At 38.7% G+C, this 26518-nt stretch overlaps 1 protein-coding gene across 1 annotated transcript in view; it reads right to left on the reverse strand.

Moving 5' to 3' along the window:
- The window catches only part of SPOCK1 (SPARC (osteonectin), cwcv and kazal like domains proteoglycan 1), a 294412-nt gene that overhangs the window by 98682 nt on the left and 169212 nt on the right, over positions 1–26518 (reverse strand). The window contains exon 4 of the mRNA XM_054079892.1: positions 25749–25863. Within this exon, the coding sequence (XP_053935867.1) occupies positions 25749–25863 (115 nt within the window). The remainder of the gene's footprint in view (positions 1–25748; positions 25864–26518) is intronic.

Below are 26518 nucleotides of genomic sequence, written 5' to 3' on the forward strand. Positions count from 1 at the left end.
TGCACGATTTAGTGCCATCGTCATCAAAGCCATTAGCCACAAAGCGCGCAGGATGAAAATGAACTTTTGAACTAATGAGCACCTCATCAAAATTAAATGTAGATTTAAGTTCTTGGCTAGACTGATGTTTAACAAGCCACAGGACACTGAGGCTTGAGTGGCAAGGATAAAATACACTGTACGGCACTTGTAGACCAAACTACATTGAGGTATTTTACATTGTAATCTTAAAAGAAAAGTCTCCGGTGGACATTGCTGCCTGTCCCACTCCACATACCCTTACATTCCCTGGTGCCGATTTCCTCACTCCTGCCTCGATTCCTTCAAAATTCATATTGCAATGCTAGTTTCTACTATAAGGTTCTTCTGGAGCTAACAATGTTTTCCATCCTGATTTTAAAAAAAAAAAAAAAAAGGCAAAGTAATTTAATTTTGTCCATGTCAAATCATTTCAGCAGCTCATTGATGGTGGCCCTTCCATCACTTTACTGAGATTAAAAGGAACATGCACAGCCTTAGGCTTAAGCTCTGTTCTCACTGCAGCTGCCTGGAAGCCAACCGCAAGCCATGTGTGTAAAACCAGAGCCTCCCCCTTAGCTATTAACTACAACGGTTTCACCTGAGCTCGATTTGCAGTGTTTCACTTACAGAGACACCCACAGAAATGTTATTCTCTCCCCACCTCCACTTCTATCCTCAGGATCTTCTTTTGATATTAAGATGAAATTTATTCTCTCCGAGTGATATTTAAAAACAAGAGGAATTCACAGCGGAGTACATCTCAAAGCATTTATTCTTTTATAAAGAAAAAGTTAGCAATTTTAGCAGCACTACATATAAGGTGGGTAAGAAGGCAGGGGATTGCTGCAAGAAACCCGCAGCACTCCCAGCTTCTGCAGGTGGGATTTAATTGGCGGCACAGCAAAGCAGCCAGTTTGGTTACAGGACACAATTTGGGTTTCAAAAGTGCATCTATTCTTTTCAAGCTCCGGTTTTGTCAGAAACAAGAGCACAAAACGTCACTACATTTGAAATAAGTCAAAAATATTTTGTGTCAGCCTGGCCAAGGGAGCCACAGACTAAAGTTCTAACTGGATACCCGGCTTCCACACCTCCAACAAAAAGAGAGCAGCTATTTCCTAGCAAGAACACCTATTTTCCAAAAGCAAACGTGTGTTTTTCCAGAATTATTTTGAGTGGCTGGATAAGACTTTTGGAAGCTTTTCAATCCTATAACCCCTAACAACACATCAAACATCCAAACAAACAAATTAAAACCTAGACAAGAATATTGGCTGCCACAAGCAGACAGCCTGCAAATCCCTTCTCAATGGAAGTGCACATTCTCATACTCTGGGAACATGTTTTGCTATGCTAATCATCTTGTTTTAGAATAAATATGTCAGGAGCAAGGCAGGCCAAAGCAAATTACATGTTTTTTTTTCTTTTCCTGACAACTTAACCAACTTTAATCCTGCTTTAAGACTCAAAGTTGAAAGGATCTACTACAAACCATTAGAAAATAACAACTGTGCAGAGAGAATAAACCACAAACTCCCCAGCGGGGTAAAAGTCTGCTGCGTTCATAAGGACAAGAGGGCCAAGCACTTTCAATATTCCAGAAGCAAACAGATATTAATGTCTCGCTCAAGTATTAAGACTTACAGGCAAACCCTTCCTGCTTTTGCTTTTCCGACTGTTGATGTGATGCACCAAAGGGTGTAAAACCTAAGGATAAGTTTTACAGAATTCAAGCTCTTAACATTTTAATGCATAAAGAAATTTTAGTGGTTTATAGCATTCACGCTTCAACACGGGGAGAACGTACACTGACTCAGCTTCATTACTCATCGCACAGACATACTACTTACCACACAGCGTGAAAATACTGGGAGACTCCATCTGCTCTGCTTGCACGGGAGGAACGCAGCAAGGTTTCCAGATGCCACCAGCCAGAGGCTAGGACCATGCATGGTAGCTCTGGCCGGTGACGCTGCACAGCTGCCCCAAAGCCACAAACGCTCACCCTCCAACACAAGGCTTCCAAACGCAAAGCTTTGGGTAGCAAACAGTGAGGTCAGAAGCTCTAGGGAAGCTGGCCCCACCCAAGATTTTATTACTTACAGGTGTGCTTCAGGAAACCAGAAGCTCAGCCCCAAGGAATGCTGCAGAGCACAGCTGGCAGCCCTAAGGATGAGAATCACCGAGCCTCTTCCCACCTGGCTGGGAGCACCAGGGCTGGGCACCGAGACAGCCTGCAAGGGGGGTTCCAACTTTGGTTTGGCCAAACCCAATGAGTCGAACAAAGCATTTCACAGTGAGTCATATTTTTTCCAAAAAAAAAATCACAGCCTTAATTTCTGTCCAACACTCTGAGCAGATGACACAGGCTGTGCCCCTCAGGCATCCCTGCATCTTTGCTTATAATAATTCTCTCCAGCATCGCACAGAAAAGCATATGTGGCGATAACCTCTGGCAAAGCCAGAAGCCAAAATAAAGCCACTTGCACAAAAATGATGTTTATTTACATTTGCAATTTATTTTACAGTTAATTTTAGATTTTACATAGGTGCTAGAACTATGAATAATTTAATTTTTATTCATCTAGGAAAAATTAAAAATTTTAGAATATTTTAAAGCAGAATTTTTATTCAGAAAATTTTATCTTTCAGGGGGAATCCTGAAAGGGATCACCAAAAAAGCATCACAACCACAATACAGGAAGTGAGAGTGGATATGAAATGGGTAACCTTAGTTTCGCCCATTATTTACTTCAAAAACTCCACAACATTCATTTTCTTACCAGCTGCTGAACTAATTGATAATTTTAGTTAATTTATTTATTGAAAAACCAGTGATCTCTTAACCCCTGTTCTGCAGTTGATTTCTGTTGTTGATAAAGTCTCCAGGTGAACCTGTGGTGAATATAGCATGACATAATTGGGTAGTCTATAAAGACATGAAATAGAAAATGGGACCTTGTAAATTTGCTACAGAATGTGCAAATTGAGAGTATCGGTGCTCAATTTTGAGACAACAGCTTATCAGGAAGCATGGGCATATTATATTTTAATAAGCTGTATAATTCTACTACAGAAGATAACGACTATAGCAGAAAAAACAACTGAGAAATTATAATATAATCTAAAATGGCCAATTACGACAACTTTTCTGTTTCGATTTATATTTGTCTTATCACTGCCAGCTAGAAACAGCCAAAATATCAACATATTATATGAGCAAGACCAATTTGAGCATTTATGTAGTTACATTTGATCATCCAAGTATAAATTCAATCGAAGCTGTAAATGAACTTTAATATTAGTAAATATATAAAACATACTAAAATTTAGGGTTTTCGCCCAGAAGAGCATCTACAACATTAAGAGTACGTTACTCCTCGTTGGGACTGCTTATACCCAAATGCACATACAGTAAATTAGCTGATTAAGCATTGATGGGTTTAGTGCAATTACAACTCAGGCTCTTCTGCATACCAGTTAGTAGTGGTATTTTGAAAGTCCCTCCAAAGGTTTAGGAAAAAGGAGACAGGAAGCAGAAGTTCTTCCTTAGGGGTTTAGAATGTCTTTAGTGATATTACTGGACAAGAAAAAGACGCTTCCTTACCCAAGATATTTTGTTAGATGACTTTTCAAAGGTCTGCTGCAAACAACAGTAGAAAGTTGGTAAAAAAAAAACCAAAACCAACAAACAAGTTACACAATTTCTTCTAACTGAAAGTGTCAGGCAAACAAAATAGAGAGATTGGTACTGTTTCTTCTTGTTGATGAAGTCACTGTTTCAGTGATGCTACACAAGCACAGAATTTGGTTCAACACATTGCAAATTGCTTGCTACGCTCACCTCTGGGTTTCTGCTACCTAAAATCAACAACTACTTTTTTCAGGTCCTACCTGAATAGTATTGAGCTGGTCAGGAATTTTTTTGCTAAAACAGGCCTTAACTACAAAATATTAAATTGACAAAACCGAATTATTTCAAGGAGATTGATTGCCTCTACTGAATGTTAAACGGCAGTGCCACTGGCTGACTGCATGGAAGGCCATCTCTTCCCAGTGGTCTTTTCCAGAGATCTTGTCCATGTAGCAAGGACAATCTCGTCATTCTCAGGGTTTGCACGGTCCTTAGAAGACAGGCTGGAGTTATGCGCAGACATATGGCCCCTCTACTGCAAGGATTCTCCATATAACCGTGTCTTCAGGTGACTGTGAGTCGTGTGCATTAATCTTCAATTACAGCTCACACGGAGACATTCCTCAAGATTAGGATTAACTTCACCATCTTTCTTTCTCTCCAGACCTTACATCAAGCCAAAAAGCCATACGTCACATACAACTGCTTATCAATCAAAGCCCTACTGAAATGAAATCAAAAGGTTCAGTGGACCAAAACAGGTACCAAGTTATTTGTGCCTCCTAAGAAGCCGGAAGGAGCCCTGACAGAGCAAACTGAAATGGTTCCCTTAAGATGGAACAAGTCACTGTGGAAAGAGTTTAAAACGTACTGCCTGAACCTTCTCTGTGCCTTGTGCACAGTTTGTTCTTGTCTCCCTGAAGGAAGCTTATCACACCGAAGATAAACCCAGCAGTGCCTGGCTGTTTCTATCTTTCCTTTGCATAAGCTGTTTTTCTTGTTCTTGAGAAAAAGAATGACAACACTGAAATTCGCCAGTATAAATGGCAACACTCTATTCTCTCTTTTTCTATTTTTTTTTTTGGTATTCTGTTTATTAGAGCTAAGAGTTTGGCCTCATTTCTACAACCTCTCATATTTTTCTCATGAGCTGTATATACCTTGAGCCACTACCAGTCACGCTATGCGAAGAAAACAGTCTAAACACATTACCTTGATAAAAAGGGATACTAAGCTTTTGAATTAGACACAGACTCATTATTTAATGCAAACACTGTAAAATGTGAACAGACATACGATTAGAGTAATATTTGTACCTGGAATTCACACTTTCACATACAAAGAATAATGACACGCAGAGCTGCCTTGCATTTCAGCATCACCCCATTGGACTTCTATACTACAACTTTCTTTGATTTCACTATTCAAAGAAATAATTTCAGCTATCTGATTGTACTAAGGCTGTTGATTACTTTCTCTTGCTGCCTTCATATCTGCTGCCCGACAGATCTGGCTTAAAAGAGCCATAAGAAATAAAAAGCCTCTACGCACTGTTCTTTGGCAGACGCACAAAGATTGTTCCTGGGGGCATGGTGGGGACTGGGGACTTTTCTGGCAGAATAAGGCTTCTTCAAGACTTTCTCACACAGCAAATGGATACTCTACTTGCTCGCTGTTTTGTCAAACACCATCACCGATGAGATTCCATCGGGAATCAAATCCATTCATTGCTGCAGAACACCAGTAGACACAGGACAGAGAGAAGGCTGTACTCAGAGGATACAGAGTTGGAGATGAAATATTTAGGGAAGAGTGAAAAGGAAAATCCTGACTGTTGAGGTGAAAGTGTATCTATCTACCAGGCATCATTCCAATGACATGAAAAGTAGGTATTTCCAAGGGAAGAGGAAGAGCCAAACCTCTACTTGTTACTAACAGTAAGAAGGCAGTATCAAAACGAGCACAGGGGAGATAACATCCCAGGAGCAACTTGTTAGCCACAAACGGGGAAGGCTGAAAGTTTTGGTTTAGCAATATGTTTTGCAGGAAAACATTCTGGCACATCTTACAGGGAAAATGCCCTAAAGATTCTTGCATGGATCCTACCAGGTCCAGCTAGCAACCAGCTCTCGAAAGAGAATAAAGGGTCTTGGGGCCCAAGATGCTCAAGGTTACTGGTTCAGCGAGATGAAAGAATCTTTATTCTTTTTTTCTTAGGGGCTTTAAAAAAGCTGACATACATTGCGAGGACCCAGAGGGCCACAAAATCTGTAATTTCTGAGATCCAGCAATACTGAGTAACAGAACCTCCTCGAACGCATCTACTTGAGCAAGGCCAGTCAAAAATAAAAAAAGTCCATATCTAAACAGCTATAATATGGCATTTAAATGCAGATACTGTTAAAATGCCAAGACAACTAGTTCTGCACATCATCAGGAGCTGTCAGTACAAGTATCCTTCTGAGATGTTAATACTTTGCCTTTCTTACTCCTGGACTAAAAATGATAAGATTCTTTATTAAGGTCATTAGAGAAGCACACAGATTCCTGCCTTTGGGCATTTTAATACATAAAGATGGTGTTTGAAAGGTCCCCTTGCATTCTTAGCCAACAGATTGTTGTGCTTACAGACAATTTTGTTTTAATTCTAAATTCTTAATGATTTGCAACTTTTAGACCTAATACATATGCTCTACAGCTGCACAGATAAGAAAACTGGCAAGGTACACAAAAGAAAAGGACCAAAACAAAAAAATCCACATAAACATATAATCCTAGTGTTTTTAAAAGTCATTATACTCTCCTGAATAAATAACACAGCTTCTAAACTCTGCCTGTTCTCATGAATTTTCATAAGAGAATTACTTTTCCTTTCATCGTTATTTTTATACTAACATAAAAAGGAATCTCAGACACCAAACTATGCAAAAATAAAATGAAGCGCCTTGAATTTCAAAGGAGGAGGGGAGATAGCAGGAAGTTCATAATTAAATCTGAAATCTTCTCCACCATTCCTCAGTCTGTAGTAATCTTCAGCAGCCACTTCTGAACCCTGGATTTTGCATGCTGTGTGAGATGCTGTAACTCGGCACAGAGAGCTTAAAGGTGAAGTCTGCAGCAAATTTAATACTTTTGTTGTCATTGGCTTTCTTCCCTTCCTTCAATGACAGCCTATGTGTTTTTTCCCTGCTACCAGAAAAGACTACTTTTTAAGAGGATGAAGGTACTTCTTCTCTGTCCAGGATCTGATTATCTTGATATTAAAACATAGCATTGACCAAATCTGCATCCTCCTGCTGGCACAGCTTGCCAGGATCTGTGAGTAAGCTGAATTACTGATGGCATGTGAGATAAATCTGAGCTGTCACATTTTGTTGGGAAGGAAAGCCGATCCTCACTCACTGCGCCCCACTTCATGCGATTAGACAGCTTCAAAAATCCTTTCACCATATCTGGCAGCGCAGTCATTTTGCACCGTTTCCCTGCTACAGCTCATATTTCTAGTTACCATGTTGAACCCCGTGTGGCTGACAAGATGTGCGCAAACAGAAAGGTGTAAGTTACTTAATAAGGCTAAAAATCATGGCAGATTTTCTTGGCAACATTTAATGAGACCAGAAAGTTCCGACACCACTGATGAATCTCCCACAAGCTGTGGATAGATAAGCTTTAAAATGGTCCTCACTTTCAGCCAAATTCAGGGCTATGTCCAAGTTCAACCCCATCAAAACGCCAGTGTCTCATGTCTCTGCAGACGTTCAGTTGCTCGGCAGAATGAAGCTGCCGGGACAACGTAGTGCCTGAAATAGGTGGCAGATCCACATCGGGGTCTTTATCAGCTCTATGTCCTTCTGTCTGGTTTATAACTCAGCCTTATTTATTCCAGCAACAGCAGCAGTTCAGTCACATGCAACACATTCCTTACTTCTTCTACAGCCCCAAAAAGATCCACTGTACAAAAAGTGTGAGTTTGTTTTTGGTTTGATTTTTTTTTTTTCTGAAGCATAAAGGTTCAGAAATCTTATTGTCACTTTGCAAGTGCAGGAGAACAATCAGCGACACTCCCCTGCCCAGCGACAACCAACCACCTCTAGACAGCTCAGCTGTGTTCTGCTTCGTTATGTTGATTTTGCATTTCCTAAGGCAAATAACACACCATGCTTACAAAAACTGACGTATTGCTGGTAGAGATGAGGAAGGAAATGCATTTAAAAAAGTATAGTAATAATTCTTGCCCTTAAGGCACTAAACCAAACGTTTCTTTTTAAAAATGACTGCACAGTACTTCTGTTGTGTGAATAGTTGCTACCATGGCACAAACAATCAGCTACAAGCTGTGCTAGCAAAATATTTGCCCCTTCTGACACATTTTATTATGAGAGAGGCTTATCGAATACTCAAGAAGGCTACAGCAGATTAAGCTGTTGAGGATTTTTACAATTAGCATCTATTACCTAAGAATTCATATATGATTTCTGAATGGAATTGGCTTGTCATACAACAGACAATTAAAAAGCAAAAAAATCAATCCCAAAGCCACCTCCAGAGCATAGTCAAAATCCACTGTTCAGAGTTGGTTTGGAAAAACAATCAGAATGCAGTTTCCTACGTCAGAATAAAATGAATGTTAGTGAAACGCATGCTAACCAAACCAGTTATAAATATTATAAGGAGCTGGGTAATTTTAAAATCCCATCCTTTTTAGCATCTAAATAGGCTAATGCTCCTACTGCTTATTCAGCACCGCTGATTTACAGTGCTCGGTACTATGAATGTCTAAACATCCTGCTGAACTTCTCAACACATTCAGTGCGGTCTCTCTGGTTATTGGATGCTGGAGATAGAGTTCATAATATCTATACTACTCCCTGCTTCTCAAATGAGGCCATCAAGAGCATTTTCCATCATATACCAGGCTACGTCTAGATAAAAGGTGACTAAAGCTTCAGGAAGGGCCCAAACTGACAGACAGAATTTACATAATCACATTAATTTATGATACTAACTGAACGCACATGATCGAGTCTAGAGGCAGCACGTGGTAAAACGCACCTTTAGGTAAAGTTTGAAGATGACTGCAATCGACATACTTGCAGAAACTGCAAGACAGACGTTTTGTAAGTTACTTCCACTTCATTATTAAAATTTCACTTTGCTGTGACCTTGAGTCGTGAAGCCTAGCAATCACGCATTGCAATCCTTCCCACATTCTCCATACACGTAGCTCTATAGGCTTCCCTACCCATGAAGGCTCAAGGTGCCATTAAAATGCAATGTATTGGCATTTTTGAAAGTTTCAGCATTTTATAGCAGCTTTATCAAAAGCGTATTTTACCACATGAAAAATTGCGACTCAAGTAGTGACATATTTAGATAGAGGGCATAACATCACCTGGGACTTTTACAGCTTTTGTTAAAAAAATGGATTTCAATACTTTGCTGCTAAATTATCGAACAGGAATCAGTTTAGTGCAGATACTGTTTTCTGGCTTAATACGTGCCACTTTACTTTCAATCACTCCTTCCCAACTCCATTTCACTTCAGCATACATTTCCTTTGTTTATCTTGCTGTGATCAACTATACATTTGTGTCGTCATCACTTTGTTTTGTCCCCCTTCATCATTTGTGACTCAAGGGCCAGCAGTTCTTCATCTCTATCAACTCATTTGGTCTAATCCTGAATTAACCATTTTACTTAGAAGAAATGACCATTCTTTTGACTGTGATGGGGGTGTGTGTGTGTGTACTGAGCTCCACTCCTGTGATCTCCCAGACATGTTTCTCAACAGTTTGTCCTTCAAACCCCTTCTCTCCACTGTCCTGCTGCTCACTATTGATTCAGTATAACTTATTCTTTCCTCTACCATTTCTCTGCTGCTGTGGTGGAAATCCAGGGACTGCACGAATTTCACTATAAACTCATCCTATTCTTTTTTCCCTAATGTTCTTGTATTTCTCCATAAAACACTTTTCTTTCAAAACCTTCTCTGGCTCTCTCCTCCAGCCCTATTTGCTCAAGATCTGGTTGGATTGTTTAAGAAGAATTTCATAAAATTGTTAAAAAATTGCAGTGACCTTTCTCACTCACTATTATATTTAACCATTTTGATTCCAGTCCTCCAATCTGACTGCTCTGGTGTCTTCCCAGCTAATCTCTTTTTCGTCTTACTTTTCCATCCTACCTCTGAAACTTTCTCCTGTTTCATTCAACCTCAAAAATGAGATCCCTTGGCGAAGCAGTTATTTCTTCATCTACTCTTAACTATTCTTTCCACTTCTGCTAGGAAGTATCATATTAAGTATTATGTTCTCTCTGGATGGGCTTTCACTGTCATTTTGGTGCTTTACCTGTAATAATCTAGTCTTCTTATCTTTCTACACTTGAATCCTCGCAAGTCTGAGAAGCTTTATAGGTATTCTCTCTGGTTTATCTGCCTATCTCTTTGTACTATTATTGTGATTTCTTCTTGGGAACATCTTGTCCACATTAGAAACTTGCTATGTTAAAACCAACCACTCAGTATTTCTTCTCCTTTCAGTCATGATTTCCCTATCACCTCATTTATTATCTGTACTTACCCTTTAACTATATCCTTCCTTTTCCAGATGCAAGCCATAGCACATTATCTTCCTGCTTTCCACTATATCCAAGAGGAAAATACCATTAATATAGCTATGCCCTACATCTTCTTCCTAAAATCTTTCCAGATCACCTGAACAATCATTCTTACATTTTTCTTGTTTACAATTTATTCTTCTTTTATTTTCAGTCTGTATATTGTGTAAGATAAAAAATGTAGTTTTACCCAGACCTACCAGTGTTCTGGGTTATTAGTAAATGACACATTTGGTGAGGAAAGGAGGTATTTTCAAAGCTAAAATAAAGAATACGAGTTTGTTTCTTCCCAGAGCTGGAAAGTAATTTACATGCTCAGAGACACCTTCTTCATGAGCCCAACTCCTTACATATAAAGGAAGCCAAAGACTGGTTCAGTCGTATTGTGATGGTTGCGGTACAGGAGCAGTAAGGCTGCCTTCTGTATCAACAACCGTGTTTTGGATTCACGCTCTAATGATCCTAATTTCTTTGCTACTTTTAGACTCTAGCAGAGAGCCCTATAAGCAGATGAACTGGAGTAATCAGACCACTGGATATCAGGAATACTCAAACTTCAGCTTGTGTTTTCTGACCAACAAGTCTACAGACAATTTATCTCATCATGATCCTAAGGTGCCGGTGACAGAGCTCTTCTCTTCCCTGTAAAGAGGGCACGGTTTATATTTCAACACTCGACGTGCTGCTGGTATCCTGTCAAGGGCTGGGTGAAACTTGTTATGAAATGAATAGCTCTCATTGCGTTCTATCAAAAACCAGAATATGAATTTCTGAAGAGACCATGAACTTCAGCTATAGAGGCAGCTGGCTCAAAATGAAACAAAAATTTCTGAACTAACAAAGGAACTAATTAAAAAACTCCTCAGACTTCTGAGCTCTTCCTTTGCTAAGCTAAAATGTTGTTGCAAATGAAAAATTTATACACAGATAAAACACAGGAGATCAAGAAATTAACTATGGATGAAGTGCTAAGTAGGAATGACCGCAGTGTAATTGAATTTGGCAGTCTTGGGCTTCAGGTAAACTGGATTAGCTAAGACTAAATCTGTCAAAGGACTTGAAAGAGATTTAAAGCCAGATGACTGACCAGAATAATGGCACACAGCTTTACAACGTACAGCTATGAAGAATGGACAGACTAATTTATACAATGAAACTACAAAATGTCCTTTCTGTTCAACACGGACCATCAGTTTAAATGCCAATAAGATACAAAGAAAGAATTTCTAAAGAAGAGGAAAGAAAAAGCAGAGAACAGATAAGTTCCCTGTGTTTCTATCTGTTGAGTTGTCCTTTGAGCACATCAAGAAACAGGATTTTAGATGAGAAGAGCCAGCTTGATTGTTTATTAGTATTTTCAACTCTTAACTAACGCTGTTCTCTTGACTTCTTAACTCATTAAACAAATGAATTAAAAAAACTTACATTATGCTTTACTACTAAGGTTAATTAGTCTTCCATAGTTGATGATCACTGATTGCAACAACCAATAATTAGAATGGTTTGTTTTGTTTCATGAAAGAAGATGGGTTGTGTGGTGATCAAAGCCAGCAGCTTGCTACATCAGCAAAGCAGAATTCCCAGCTGTCACTCTCCATACATATAACGTTTTTCTAGATACTATGATAATAAAGCTGTGACAGAGTTAGAATAACAAAACTAGCATAAGCAGCCACTATTGGTTCTTATAAAATAGTTATAGTACGAGTTTGGATGACACAATGACAATTCTCCATTGTACCTGCATAAATACAGACAGCTACAAGAAATACAGAATTGCCATAAGTCATAACAAAATGTGCATGAACAGGATATTGGTTTGGACCAGGTAGTTTGTGAGACGTAAACCACGCAGACATCCAAGAATCTCAGCAGCAGCCTTTCAGCAGAGTATGGATAACTTGATATGCGACTGCCAAATAATCACTTGTTTGAAAGAGCATTTCCTTCACTTTTTTTTAGCAAATTCCATCAAATTTCAGCAATGTTGGTTTCAGGACAACTGAAAAGATAAGGTGCTATAAACACCTCTCTTCCAGCTATTTTGACTTTATTTTCTACAATCATAATTTCCAACTTTCTACTTATTTCCCATGTATCAGGAGTAGTCGGTGCCTCAGTGGCCCCTGTCTTGAAACTGAAAATATGAAAAGTTTAGAAACATACTTAACATTTCGTTCTCAAAGAAGCAAATGCCTCCTAGTTGAAATCAAAATAATCCACGGGAAAACTGATTTCCATATCAATAAGCCCTTATTAAAGAAACTGTTCAAAAAATGAAAATAAAGGAGACTGGAATTTTTTTCTTTAATAGTTGGCATTCAGCAGGTATCATAATCCAATACGTTTAATCTCTACCATTGTAGAAATGAAATATGAAATTAGCAATGCTAGATCACTTCCAAATAATGAAGAGAGAAGGAAAAATGTCTATAGGCACTTTCTCAGAAGCAAAGCCGCACTCCTCCTCTTAAGATAATAGTGAAAGAAAACAGTGTCTTATTTTCTCTAGGTACAAATAATTGAGTACTTAAGTCATTTGGGGGTAACTCCATGCTATAGACTCTCTTCAAAGCCTTAACATAAATAAATTCATCATCTCATCAAGACAGGAGGTGGGCAAAGGCGGTAGAGTGCAAAGCCATGGGAGCGGATTTTATTTACCCTTCTGTAAACAACAGCAGTACAGACTCAGTAGAGCTTGGGTCCCAGCTGAATGCTATAACCACCAGGCTACGGAGGGAATTTTGCATAATTAATGAAATATTCATTGGGTCAGATGTGGATAGACACCAATTGACAGCCCAGTGGCTAGGGCACGCATGTAGGCTGATCAGATCAAATCCCTTCTCCAATTAACACTGGAAAGGAAAAAAACTACATAGTTTGATGGAAAGCCACAAGGAAAATGCAGTAACCACTTATCAGAAGACCTAGAAGACTATTCACAAGGTGACAGCCTCTCTTTATGGTCTACATTTAAGGTCTTTTCACCCCCCTACTCACATTTCTGAGGTGACTTTCTTGTCAAGAACTATTCTTTACTTTCCTAGGAAATGTTTTGTTGAATTGACAGGAAAACCATTTTGTTGGAAGCCTCCAGAACGTGTTTACTCAATACTTAAAGCTGAAAGATTGTTTTCATTTTAAGTTAACTTCTTTTTCCACATTCTCGAAATGTTCCAGTATGAAAAAAATTCCCAGCAGGGAGCTGGGTGCAAACTGAGACCACGAAGACTATATAGATAATTTTTCAAGTTAAAAGAGAAGAAGTTCAAAGAACATTAAAAAAACACCCAGTTTTAAGTATTGTACCTAATATTTGATTTCATGATGGTAGTAGTATTACACTGGCTGCAATATAAGTTTTCTTTTCTTTCTTGATTTTTATTTTTAAATATATTAATTAGAGTAGGAAGTAACTCTGGAATCTGCTAGAAATTTTGATTTTTTAAATGGCAATTACTGAACAGTCTGTATTTACTTGCAATGAATCTTTTAGGATTTCATTGTTAAAGTAGAGAGCATAAATCCAATAACCGATAGCAAACTGAAGGCTGGATAATTCTCTCTTAACTAATCTGAAAACTTGTTAATCTTCCTGCCCCTGCTATTTCTCTAAGCTTTAACAGCACAGATCAGTAGAAATGTTTCCTGGTAATTATGCTTCATTAATGCGACAGAATCTATCATGATATACTTGTTATTTATTTATTTATTTTAGACTGCTCTACGCTGTAGCCAGTTAAGTGGCTTAGACTGAATACACAGTCCTTGACAAAAGATGTACAACTGACTTTCCAGATGAAGAAAGGTAAATATGGATCCTCCAAACATTAAATGACCCTGTAGGCTTCCAACTCTCCAGGCATGTAAGTATGAGATGGGATTTAATGAATCAGTATTTTCCTGTGAAGAAAGTGAATACTGTAGTTCAGCGCTGTCTTCTGGACTGCCTGCTTGCAGCCTCCAGACCATCAAACCCACCAGGCCAAATCCTAAGAGCTGTGAGGTTCTGAAATGATAACTCTTTCTCAGTTTTTAGAAGCCGTGTAGAGGCTTGAAGATCATGTAGTTCCAACCCCCCTGAGACAGGCAGGGACAGGTCCCATTAGACTTTCACACAGCAGATTCAAGGGAGAAAGAATAAATAGAAGAGCTCAAACCACAGAAGAGAATTTCCTTCTTCTCCTTTCTAGCTTTTGAAGTTGAAACGTGATCACCTCTTCCAGTTATTCAAGAGATCACACAAGAGTTTTGCATCAGTGATACAGACTGTACATTGGCACGGTGTTACCTCCCTCAACTCCCTTAACAAATTGGCTGAACAACAAGTGTAAAGTATTATCCAGCAATATCAAGATTTTTTCCCATCTCTTTTTTTTTTTTTAAGATGCAGAAGGTGCTTACAGGAATGAAATTATCATATATTATGGGATGGATTTAAATCTAGAGATACAAGCAATATGCCTTTCACAAGTGTGCTGAGGTATTACTCTTTTCGACCAAAAGTGAATGGCACAACACTGCCTTTCTACAGTGGAACGGTGATACCTGAACAGACTTATTTAAAGAAGCAAAATATTTTGGGTTATTTCTAATCATCATTAGTCCTCCCTGTGTACAGAGCTTTAGACAGACTGTACTTCAGCGGCTGATGTCCATAAATAATGTCATTCATGGTTCATTCCTTGAATTAATCTGATATAAATGACTAAACTGAAAATCTGTAGGTTGAGCTCTTGATGGGTTCTGGCACAGCAATAAGCCGGCAATCATAAACTTATTAATAAAAAGAGAGTGCTAGAAATTGAAATATTAAAGAAGCAGGAAGCAATAGATTAAAAGTTAATTTTGATAACATAACTTGCAGCAAATAAGAAAATGATTGATGCAAGAAGCTCCTTTTTATTGTTTCATATGGTATTTCTTTTAAAAGGGCGCTGCTAGATGGAACAGCATGGCTGCAAAAGGGATAAAACACCTAAGACCATCTTTTTCAACTTCTACTAGTTGTCATTCATGCTTGTTGCTAGTCTAGCTTGGAGCTGGCAAACCTTTGTGGGAACGGTTCTTGCAGTATGAAAAAATGAAAGCCAAGATACTTGCTGATGAATTCCTCAGGGTGGTTTTGGATATGGCTTCATCATTTTTCCTAGTGAAGTTTTGTGCCTGAAATGATGAAGGATGTTGAACAAGATATAAAATTCAGCAGAACTCCGCAGAAAATCGCTTTAGAGGGGCCAAAGTTTCCCACACAATGGAGCCATATACACAGGCTAGAAAGCTGTGAATTATGCATGGCAAGAAATGAAAAAGAAGAGTCTGGCCCAGCTCATTATAATTTTAGCCTATTGTTATCAACGCCTCTCTCTGATGTTGAAAGGTGTTATAAGCAATAACTGGAAATTCTCCAAAGTGTAATGGTAAAATATAGAACTGTTTTACAAACAATAAAGATCAGTCTTTGGTGGGTTAGATGTTATATATATCGAGTCTGCATCATATTGAAGACACACAATTGTAAAAAGCAGCAAACTGACAATCTCAAGCAAAATGCAATATTTTTAAGCGCTAATTTGCAAATATCACACAAAATATATTCTTTGTAATACTCACTGCAACTGGAATATATAATACCATTCATCAAAATGTAGATTTTAAAATGCTGTGCATTTAATATTTTTTCCAATATAATGGGATGCTGGAAATTGAAGAAAAGCTTTCATAAAATTCCTTCACTGTAAACACCAGTTCTGATCTTACAAAAGCTTGCCTTTTATTAGCACTAAAAATACTTTTCCACTGAACACATTCATGTCCTGGGGCTTCTACAGCAAAAACCAGCAATAAGTACAGAATCTCCAATAAACATATTATTGTATAAATTCAGAATAATTTTCAGAGCATTGGAGGTAATGTGTTGTCACTAAATAATAATTTCTGACTGATTCAATTACTCAAAATATGTATTATAAGGTAGGGCTAAACAGCAAAACCACAGACACGTATTAAATATTTCTTGCCATGCATAATTCGTTTCCAGCAATTCCATGGTTAAGATTTTCAGCATACAGAAAATATAAAGAGCGTGGATTGGGAATTAGATCCTTACTCTGCTGGACTATGGTAAACCAAGAAAGACTGGAGATTCCAGGTCCTGTGAGGATTAACGCAGTCATAGAGAAATTGAGCCAACAGTTCAAGGCAATAACATATGTACGTGACCTCCAAGGTCAATGGTCAAATGTGCTGACAAGTACATGGAGAGTTGTCCATATGGAACTGCCCTATGGAACTGTCCTCTTGGCCCCCACATTTTAATATACCCACTTGTTTGCATTTTAATAACAGTCATAATGGTGATGTGTTGAAAAAGCATTGCAAATCCGAGAATCACCAAGCTACTCTATATGCAAGGCCTAACCTCTTCTAACAGGAGAAGGCTACAAAGGCAGTGAGCCCCATCCGACTTTATTCATTTGTTGGCAAATCTCTTGACATTTGCCTAGCAGATGACATTTACATCAATTACTGTTTTCATTTCTTGCTTACTTCAGAGTGAGCAAGAGAAGCCTTCCAAACAACAAAAAAGCTAACGTTCCTTATGTTGTAAACAGCTCACAATCCAAGTCAGAAATAGGAAAATGCCATGGAGGAGGTGATTGAACTTTTATCTCAGCTTTCTTCCACATATCTCAAGAGAAACAGGAGCTTTTGGATGCTAACCTAGCTTAGGATGCTAGTTCTTGACAAGTTGATAAAAGCTATATCAAGAGGTTTATATATGACCAATTCTGCAGTCAACGAAAGAACTAACTGAGACAGTAAAACTGTTAAAGAAGAAACATTGTGTTGTCCTTCTTTTATCTTTCACATATTTAAGTTTTCCTGCTGGCTTGTGTTCCCTATGAATCTGCTGCACAAACCTATCACAGAATCATAGAATCATTTAGCTTGGAAAAGACATTCAAGATCATTGAGTCCAACCACAATATTCACAAATTCACTTTCAGACTGCGTTCTTCACTGTTGTACATTTAAGTTGCATATTGGTCAGATCTCAGAGCTCTAAACACTGAATTTTATATACAGTTTATATATAATGCTTACCTAGTTATGGCTTGTATTTATTTCAACATCCCTCTTCCTCCTACTTTTGTTACCACGCTAATAAAAAATGTTTTGTTCAGAGAAAGCTATGATGCACAGAACATCAAAACCAGAACTGTTCTCCAGAAAGCTCAATTGAAAGCCCACCTGCAATACGGATGTCTGAATTGCAGATATTCTACTGGGGCTCAGGGAAGGACAACCAGACGTTTAACACAGGCATGGACAGAACAGGCATTTAAAAGAGAGGATTAATTTAAGAAATAAAGATTAAAATCTTAATAAGCAATGACTCAGAGGGAATATAATACCTAGACGTGTGTGAAGAGTTTAAATAGCAGGACGACAAAGTGATCTCAGCTGAATCTCAGCAACCAACCCCAATAAACTCTGCTACAAAGAAAAACTGAGGCAGTCAAGAGGAATTGTTTTAAGGGAGCTTTTCATAAGAAAAGAGTGAGATCATTCGCTTAGTCCACAGAAATCATTATTTCCAAATAAATACTGAGGAATCATTCATTCAAATCCAGAAGTTTTAGCTGGATTTGAATAAATTCAGGCTAGATGTTAGCAAGTTTCTAAACAGAAGGGTTGAGATGCTAAGGATTCTTCCAAACAGAGTTAGAGAGGGCAATAAACCTCATTATCTTTAAGACAGAACTTGGTTAGTTAATGAAAAGGTTTATTATGATGCTGTTGCTGAAAGACTGGATGTAAAGATCCAAGAAGTCACTTATGGTCCATTTTTATACACTGCTAAAAATGTAAAACTAGAAACATTAAGAGCAGGAATATTACAGAGTGATATTCAACCCATCCAATAATATTGACTTTAAATGCACAAGCTAAGTATTTATAAATATTAATAAAGCACAGAAGATAAGAGGTTATTTCTTTATCTACTCAATATAATAAGTTTCTGATGACAGCGGAGGTAGCCGGAGGCATTGAGGTGGTTCTCAGTGAGTGCTCCTATACTGGTCTAAAAGGACTTACGTAGCAGAAGAATGTCTCAATAACCACTGAGTCTCCTTTTGAACTTGCAGTATCCTCACAGTAAAGTTGAGCACAGTAAGATAGGAGCTGCAGAGTCAAAGACAGTGACCTTAGCAGTAAGAAATTCACCCCAGCAGTCAGGTGCTTGGTGACTGTGAATAAAATACAGCAAATCCCCTGTTGCTAGCAAGAGCAAGTTCATCTATTGCTATTGCCAAAGCAGACAGAGATGAGGACTACGCTCTGTAAAATCCATTATAAAAGAGCTGCGCACTACCATATATTTTAAAAACTACTCATGTCCAATAGGAGACAGTCACCTTGCAGTCTCCTAATGAGCCCTAAAGCTGATGAAGCATGACTAGCAACGAGTTACCGGTTCTGGGGAGAGAAGTGCAGAGTGGCTAATTGGCCTCGGGATGCAGAAAGTTTCATATTTAGGCTATCGGTGACAACACCCTCGTCAGCTGCTGCGCTGTTTCCTGACCATATTTATGCATGTCTACATTTTTCTATGAAAGTTTGAAAATGGATGGGAGTGCCAAAACACATGGGGTGAAACGTGGGCAATGCTTTGGTCCTTCAGCACATTTTGCTTTGAGTCAGGAACCATATTTGAATTGATCTTTAAAGATGACTGCATATCTGAAGTCACAGAAAGTGGAGCTGTACTTGCAGCCATTCCTTCTACACGCTGGCTAATGTTCAGGTGTCTTTTTCCTCTGAGTTTTGAAATGCACCAAAGTCAACAGCCTATCTAGACCTTGGGAAAGCCATAAAACGGACTAAAAGGACAGTGTCTTGTCTAGTGATGAGAGATATCACAGCCAGCTTGCTCCAGAAAATAAGAAACTGGAGGATTTTTGTGCAGAAAATAATGGCAGCAAGTAGGTCACTCTAATGACTCAGACCAGAACTAGCTCCTATCATCTTGACTGATGTAAGATAGTCCCTCCACAGACTTGCCCTATGTTCTCTTTAGTTAAAAGGAATTGACCTCAGGCAGATTTGCAACTGAGAAATGGACTGCTCGGAGAATGAGACCTGCAGTTTGCACATTATCCTCTTCAGTAAGATCTGCTTTTAAAACCGGTGAGTGTTGTTCCAGTATTTAAGCATCCTTGGACTGAATCCTGGGCTGTTAAAGATGGACACTGCATTGGAAAAAATGCTGTTGACCTTCAGGAGTTCATGCTTTGATCATAATTTTCATAATCACAATTTAAAAAATAACTGTAATGGGGAATAAAAGACAGTGCTAGACTCACGCTGTTCCCTCCTAATATTCAGTAGTTCCCTTGAGCACTTGTAGATTGATGGCACATCATTCCATGTACTCCCTGTCTTATCAAAATGCAACTTAGCCTACATTAGAAAAACAAACATTCCTGATATCCACGGGCCTATTAATTGTCTGCGGCAAAATCCAAAGCTTTTGTGCTGTGCCAGAACCACGCCTGTGTTGTCACACAGTCCAGAGACGAAATTCTTCTAAAAGCTTTCAAGTTTTCTCCAAGGTCTTGCACACATCACTTGCACATCACATTATGTGCTGTACTTGGCTGTGACCTCAAAGGTCCCTCTTTGATTCTCCTGGTTTCTCATTTATTTTTCTGGACAAACAGCAAGAACTACAGTTAAACTGTGCAATGTACCATGAATGATTAGATATTAGAAAGAATAACAGTCTTTATAGAGCACTGCACTATAGTTTACAAATTACAAAAAAAAAATGCCATTTACTCCATACTGTTCATGTCTAGAACTTTCATTCATAGAGAATTAAAATAATTTTCCTATATATTCTTGGGAATAACAAGCCTAAAATTTGGCAATTACCCCAGTACAATATATTTTAATGCAATCTGTTGGGGCTTTTTGAGTGTGTGTATAATCAGATATTTCAACGTTCTTTCTTCTGAAGTAAAAAAAAACATGAAAAAAAAAAATTCAGAAAAAATCAATGTTCAGCGTCAGAGGTGCGTAAAATGTTTTGCAGGAAAACATTCTTTTTCTTTTAGGGAAAAACAGATTTAGTGACTCCAAAGAGTTTGCAGAGAGATGTAAGTATTGCTGTATTGTTACTTGGGGAAAAAAAAATCCAACTAACTTGAAATGGCTTTATTTTTTTCTAAAATAGAACAATTTTATTTTTGCTCTGAACTGGACAATTTTCTTCCCTTACCTCTGAAAATGTTAATCAACAAAAGAATTCACTTACTGATAATACACAAATCTGCAGTAAAAATTAACTTGTAACTGTGCATTCACCTCAGAACTTATAAAAAACCACTGGGAATGTGAAAAGTAATTTTGTTATTTATGTTTTCTGCCTCCAGTGTGTATATTAACAATTTAATCTTCATAACAATTTTATTATAGAGCTTTATTATCCTAAATTATTGAATGGAGTCCATTAAAGTTATGGAGCCCCCTTACTCTAGGAAAGCCTCCGTGTCCCAGCACACGTTTTTTAGCACGCTGCCTGCCCAAGGTGGATGAACGAACCATGCTCTACTCAAGCACCACTGAAAAGAATGGCTTATTTTCCTCAGCTAAGATTAAATAATAATTGAAGAACAGTATGTTTACAGCAGATTTTCCAAATGTTCTGCATAATTTTGGCTGCCTTGCGTCTGCTAGATTACAAAATCGCACCAAGACTTCAGTGAAACGAGGGAGAATTCACCCCATCAGGGTTTACATCGCTTCCCTCTTCATTTTAGCACTAACTGGAAGAAAAGCAGGGATTCGAAGTAAGAAATAGTGACACTTTGCTTTGCAAACATCCTGAAGTAATAAAAACTTACTAGAAAAAACTAGCTGGATACTCTCCATGGAGAAAGACACATACAAAAAAAGAATAAACTACAGTGTGGTCTTGCCCTATTATTGTCTGGAGTCTCCCATCTCGCTCCTAGTGGTAGCCCCTTCAAGAAAATACATACACGTAGAACACATAAAATGAACAGTGATCAATACACCAACAGGAAGCCAAACAACGTTATTTTGTAAAGTTTCCTTTGGGATATCCTTTTTCACCTGAATTATACTTCATACACAAATGAACAACGATTATTTTCTGAATCAGCATGAAAGTGAACAAGAGAATAGAAAAAAAAAAGCTATGAACAAAGCAAGGATAATTGGAGAACAAACTGATGTTATTAGTAGATTCAAAGATAATTAATCATCTCCCAGCTTTGGTTCTGTTACAACACCTCATATAGATTGCTCATGTATTCAGGCTCTGAGATAAACATTATCACATAAATCATGCAGAATTAAATATCATGAGCTTAGGAACGAGCCTCCCCTCTGATCAGTCAGGGCCCTGAAAATACGGGAGTCGGGTTTTCAGCACGGGACGATGTTACCCCCAAAGGAGGGCTTTTTGTTGTTAGTATTTAGCAGCACCGGCAGAGCAGGAAAGCAAGCAAGAGACAACACAGATGTGCATGAGTCTAAAGGGAGAGCAAAACCACAGGGTTAGGGTTTATAGGCCTTATATTTAGTGCATTTTAAAAGGCAACTTGATAGAACACATAGACACTGAGTAATAGTGCTGTTAAAAATCCTTGCTTATGTCTACAACTTTTCAATAAGCCCCTAAAAGTGCATTTGCTGTGCTCAAAGAATTTTCTGTAATGCTCCCAAGCAGTTCTTGAAAGCAGGTGGGTCACTGACATTCTTGCAATCATTTATTTCCTTCATTCCTGAATTCTCTGTTGGATACAATTTGAAGCCCACAAATAGCAGCAGTATGAAAATGCTCTATTTTACATACGGGGACGTTTTACTGGACTTGTTTTCAACAAGGTCCTTCCTAACCAGAAATGGTGTCTCAGCCGCAGGATTTGTAAAGCAAGAGAGAGAGATTTCTCTGCTCATTGTGAATAAGCGTAGTTGCCAACATTGCCACGTTGGTCAGAACGAGCCTTTGATGTGTAATTTAGAAGAACAGATGTTTTATCTGGGAACCTGTCCAGTTCTTAAAAACATATTGCGAGGCTCTCAGTAGTGGCCTCTTTTGTCAGCAGCAGTAGCCGCAAAAGTACTGAAGAAATACTGAGTACATAGATGGATTTCTAAGTTACAGCAAAGAAGCAGAGTCTTTGCTTGATTACCTTTGTGAGTGACAAACACCGCAGCGATGAACTAATTGGTGATCACCAGTTAAACGGACTGAACAGAGCTCTAAACCTTGGACATGCTAATATGTCCATTATTTTTTCATCAATCCTCTTTCCTCATTCTGTTCTTCTCAGAAAAGCCCGAGAGTGTCATCTTGCCTTTCCGCCAGCTGCGCTAGCAACACCAGCAGAGACAAACGGCAGGAAGTTTTAACAGGCCTGCAAACGTACGAGGAATCTTTGAGAGATATCAACTACTGCATTTCAAGCAAAACTGACCTCATAAACACTCTTCCTCATCATGCTCAAATTGAAAGGGGTTTCAGTCCGCACAAAGGATTTCATAAGGCTCGATCGTTATTCCAGGATAAGCATATGAGAAGCTACCTTCAAATTTATCCTTTACACACTCTTCAATCACTGCTAAGTCTTGCCTTTTCTCTTAACACCCTGTCCAATTTGTACTGTGAGCACCTTAGAGGATGTGCTGACAAAATGCTATTATGTGTCTAAAACATCTCTCAGACACCTTCTCTCTTACCTTCAAGACCCAGGGCTGCTCACTGGGTGACAGTGGAGGGGAGGGAAGGAGGAGAGTGTACAGGAGATGCCAGGCTGTCCCTGGGGCACTGACATCTAAGGTAACCTACAACCAAACCTACCGGCACCACGAGCTGCTCTTCCACGGACCTACCCCATGGCCAAAGCCAAGAGGTCCACTAAGGGTAGGATCAAAGACACAGCACTGTGAAATATGTGACCGATGTGCTCCCACATGGGAGAGTCTTACTCTAAAGGCGTGAGGCTTGCTCTGCCTGAAAGCCTTCAGCACAAATTAGCCATCGCTGAGCCAGGGTCCGAGTAAATGCAAAATAACAAGTTTTCATTTAAATCAGTTTTATACACTGTTGTTGTATTCCTGCAGTGGTTTAAAACATGTGCATTCCAGCACAAAAGGAAATGAAAGAGCAATGGCATCGCATTGTCACTGGTGATTTCAAAGTTAGCTGCACTATGCCTGGAAAAATACAGTTTCCTTGTGCAGCAACTCTTCAGCAGGCCAGTCAATCAGGTGATGCAAATCGGCGTAGCTCTGTCTGGCAGCCTCAGCTATAACACAAGACGTTGCTCTCCCGATTACTTTTTGCTGAGCCTACATGCTTTGTAAAGCCACTACAGCAAGTTGATAATGATGCATGAAATGGAAAATCCTCTGAGCACACCCAAAAGCGCTCCGCAATAGCACTGGTGCTCTGTTATTCAATGGTCCTTCCTACCCATGTGCTCACGCTAATGTCTGCAGGCTTTCACCGTTCTAAACGGGTGCAACTCCACCTCCTGTAATGCATTTACTCCTGATTAACACAGCCTTAAATATGACTGGGGTCAGATGTCAGCAGTATTCCGGTCAAGCACAGAAAAAAGAACAGAATGTCGTGGGACTAAAGGTGAAAGTGTTTAATGATGTCACTCTACTGATCCAAATCAGCAGAGAATTTGGCCTAGTTCCTTTCCCCATTGACACGTCTACCCTCTAAGGCTGGATATTTTGAGAATTAAACCACTCTGGGGACATACACGCCACTATTGCACATCAGCAGTAGTTCTTTCGGCATTAAAAAACTCGCTGGAAATTGTTTCTAGAATTTTCAAAGTAAGTTTTCAATACTTTTCTATTTAGCTCCATAGTCAGCGTGGTACTCAGAGGTTAGCTGAAATAGCTGCAGGCAGTGGAGGAATCATGGCGAGATCATATGAAACACTGCCTGGTTTCTGTAAAAAAAGGGATATTCAGTTCCTCATCTATACCATTACTCTGTACCATTTTGGTCACTTTGGGGACATTAAATACTGGAAATAGCTCAGAAAGCATTTGGCTCAATATCGATGTCTATATATCATAGGGATTACTATATAATGCAAGTGCTTCAGATCCATCCTAACTAGAAAATGTAAGCTACATAATGCCAAAAATGTCATTAGAATATAAGCACTGCACATAGCCATACTCCTAACATCCTTCCAGGATTCATTCCATATTGAACACCAAAGATTAAACATACTGCCTCATGCACATTACACCATTAACTTTGGATGATGTATCAAAGACAATTTTTTTTCACTGGATTAGCTTCCTCAGCCACACAGCACTGAGATAAGATGTAGTACTGGCACACGGGAATCAGATCATCCTGAATGTAGTTTGGCATTTAATATAATAACTCATGACTTGAGTTATTACAGTCAAATTTTTTGCGTCCCTACTAAACAGGGAAAGAAATTTGAGAGCTGTCCCCAGATTTATCGCACAGATTTAACGAAAGCAAGACAATATATTTTTCTTAGACTAGAGACCAACCATCCGGAGTCGTCCATTACAGCAGTACAGGTTTTGTCTAAAATCTGTTGGCAGGTGGAGGGGCTTATTTCTTTAGCCTTATTCTGGGTCTTGACTCAGAGAGACTCTGGAGATACCCAAGACCAGTTTTCTTACTGGTTCGACTTGTTCTTCTTCCAAAACGGGGCAACATTAGTTTGTTTTCTCTACATTTATTTATACATCTCTTCATTCTTGATCGTTCGTAGCCTATTTCAACCTACGCTCAGCAGGCTTTTCTTTGTTTATTCATATCTTGTCTCAGTGAAGTTCTGTGGTCTAATTTGAACATGTTGGCCAAAGCTTTTAACATATTAGCTATGTCATTTACTCTTAATTGAGTCATTCAGCAATCACATCTGGAGCTTCCTGTAATTATGTGACTCCCCAGGGAGATGCTCTACGAAGTTCCACCAACATTTTTCAGTTCATATCAAATTTAAGCAGAGATTTGATATATTAAAAAAAAAATCTTTATTAATCTCTTTTTAATTGTTTCTAATTTATTCACAGGAACGGTACATGACTCTGACAGTGTTTTAATTTCATATTCCAGGTATTTAGGTTTTAAAATATGCACAGTTCATTCTCTCTGGGAGGAGAAAAAAGCTCCCAGACCTGAGAGAACATTCTGCACTACAAGGTGCACCAGGTTCTAGTTCATTTTTTTCGGAATAGCCTCAGTTATAAATAATAAGACTTCCGTTTGTTATGGAAAAAACGGGAATTAAAATTTAAAGAAATGTTTTAAAATGACGTATTTTTAATGTTCATTTTGGAGCTCACTGACTTTACTTCTCCCTGTCTGAATGTCTGTGTAGACACAAAGCCCTCAGACGACAGAAAGGTTCCTTACCTGTGTACCAGCTGCTTGCGGCTTACACAAATAGCAGTTTCATAGTCATGAGTGACACACACTTTATGCGGGCTGCACTTCACCTTCAAACATGGGTCTTTGGATGGATCAAGGGCTACAAAAAATCAAACATATTAAAAACAAAGTGAGACCAGCATATAAAGTCAGCTCTTGGCTGACAGGTGACAACGGGTCAGAACTTGTCATTCACAATATTAGGCATGACACTGGGAAGAAGTAGATATAGTAAGTAGGTATAGTAATAGTAGATATAATTTTGTTTCATAGAAAAGTTATGGTGGAATAAAATACTCTCATATGTAACCAAATTACTAGTAGTTCAGAAGCAATTTAATAACCCACATTGCAGAGCGCTAATAAATTTAATTTCACAGATACAGTATAGCAGGCATATTATTTTGTGGAAATTATTTTTAATTTTCTTGGACAAGCATCTCCTGTACTTAAAATGCTTGCATAGAAGAGCAATAATAACACTAAAATAATCTTGGGCTTTCATACAAGTTTTATCACCAGCAGTGCTGTCGGAAGTGAGATTAGAAAGCATTATGAATTGCTCTCTCAGAGCAAATATACACAAAGAATTGTCCCTGCTGACGCTCACTAGGGAAAGTTCTTCCTCCAAAGTCAGTCCTTACACTCTTTATTCTCCTTCCAACAAGCGGTAGCACCCCCAGTTTGGTGCGAGGCTTCCGTTCCCTGAGGAGCAATAGCTGCTGCTTCGTCCTTTTCTCCGATAGCCTAACGGG

This window comes from Cuculus canorus, chromosome 14 (assembly GCF_017976375.1).
Source record: "Cuculus canorus isolate bCucCan1 chromosome 14, bCucCan1.pri, whole genome shotgun sequence".
Taxonomy (NCBI): domain Eukaryota; kingdom Metazoa; phylum Chordata; class Aves; order Cuculiformes; family Cuculidae; genus Cuculus; species Cuculus canorus.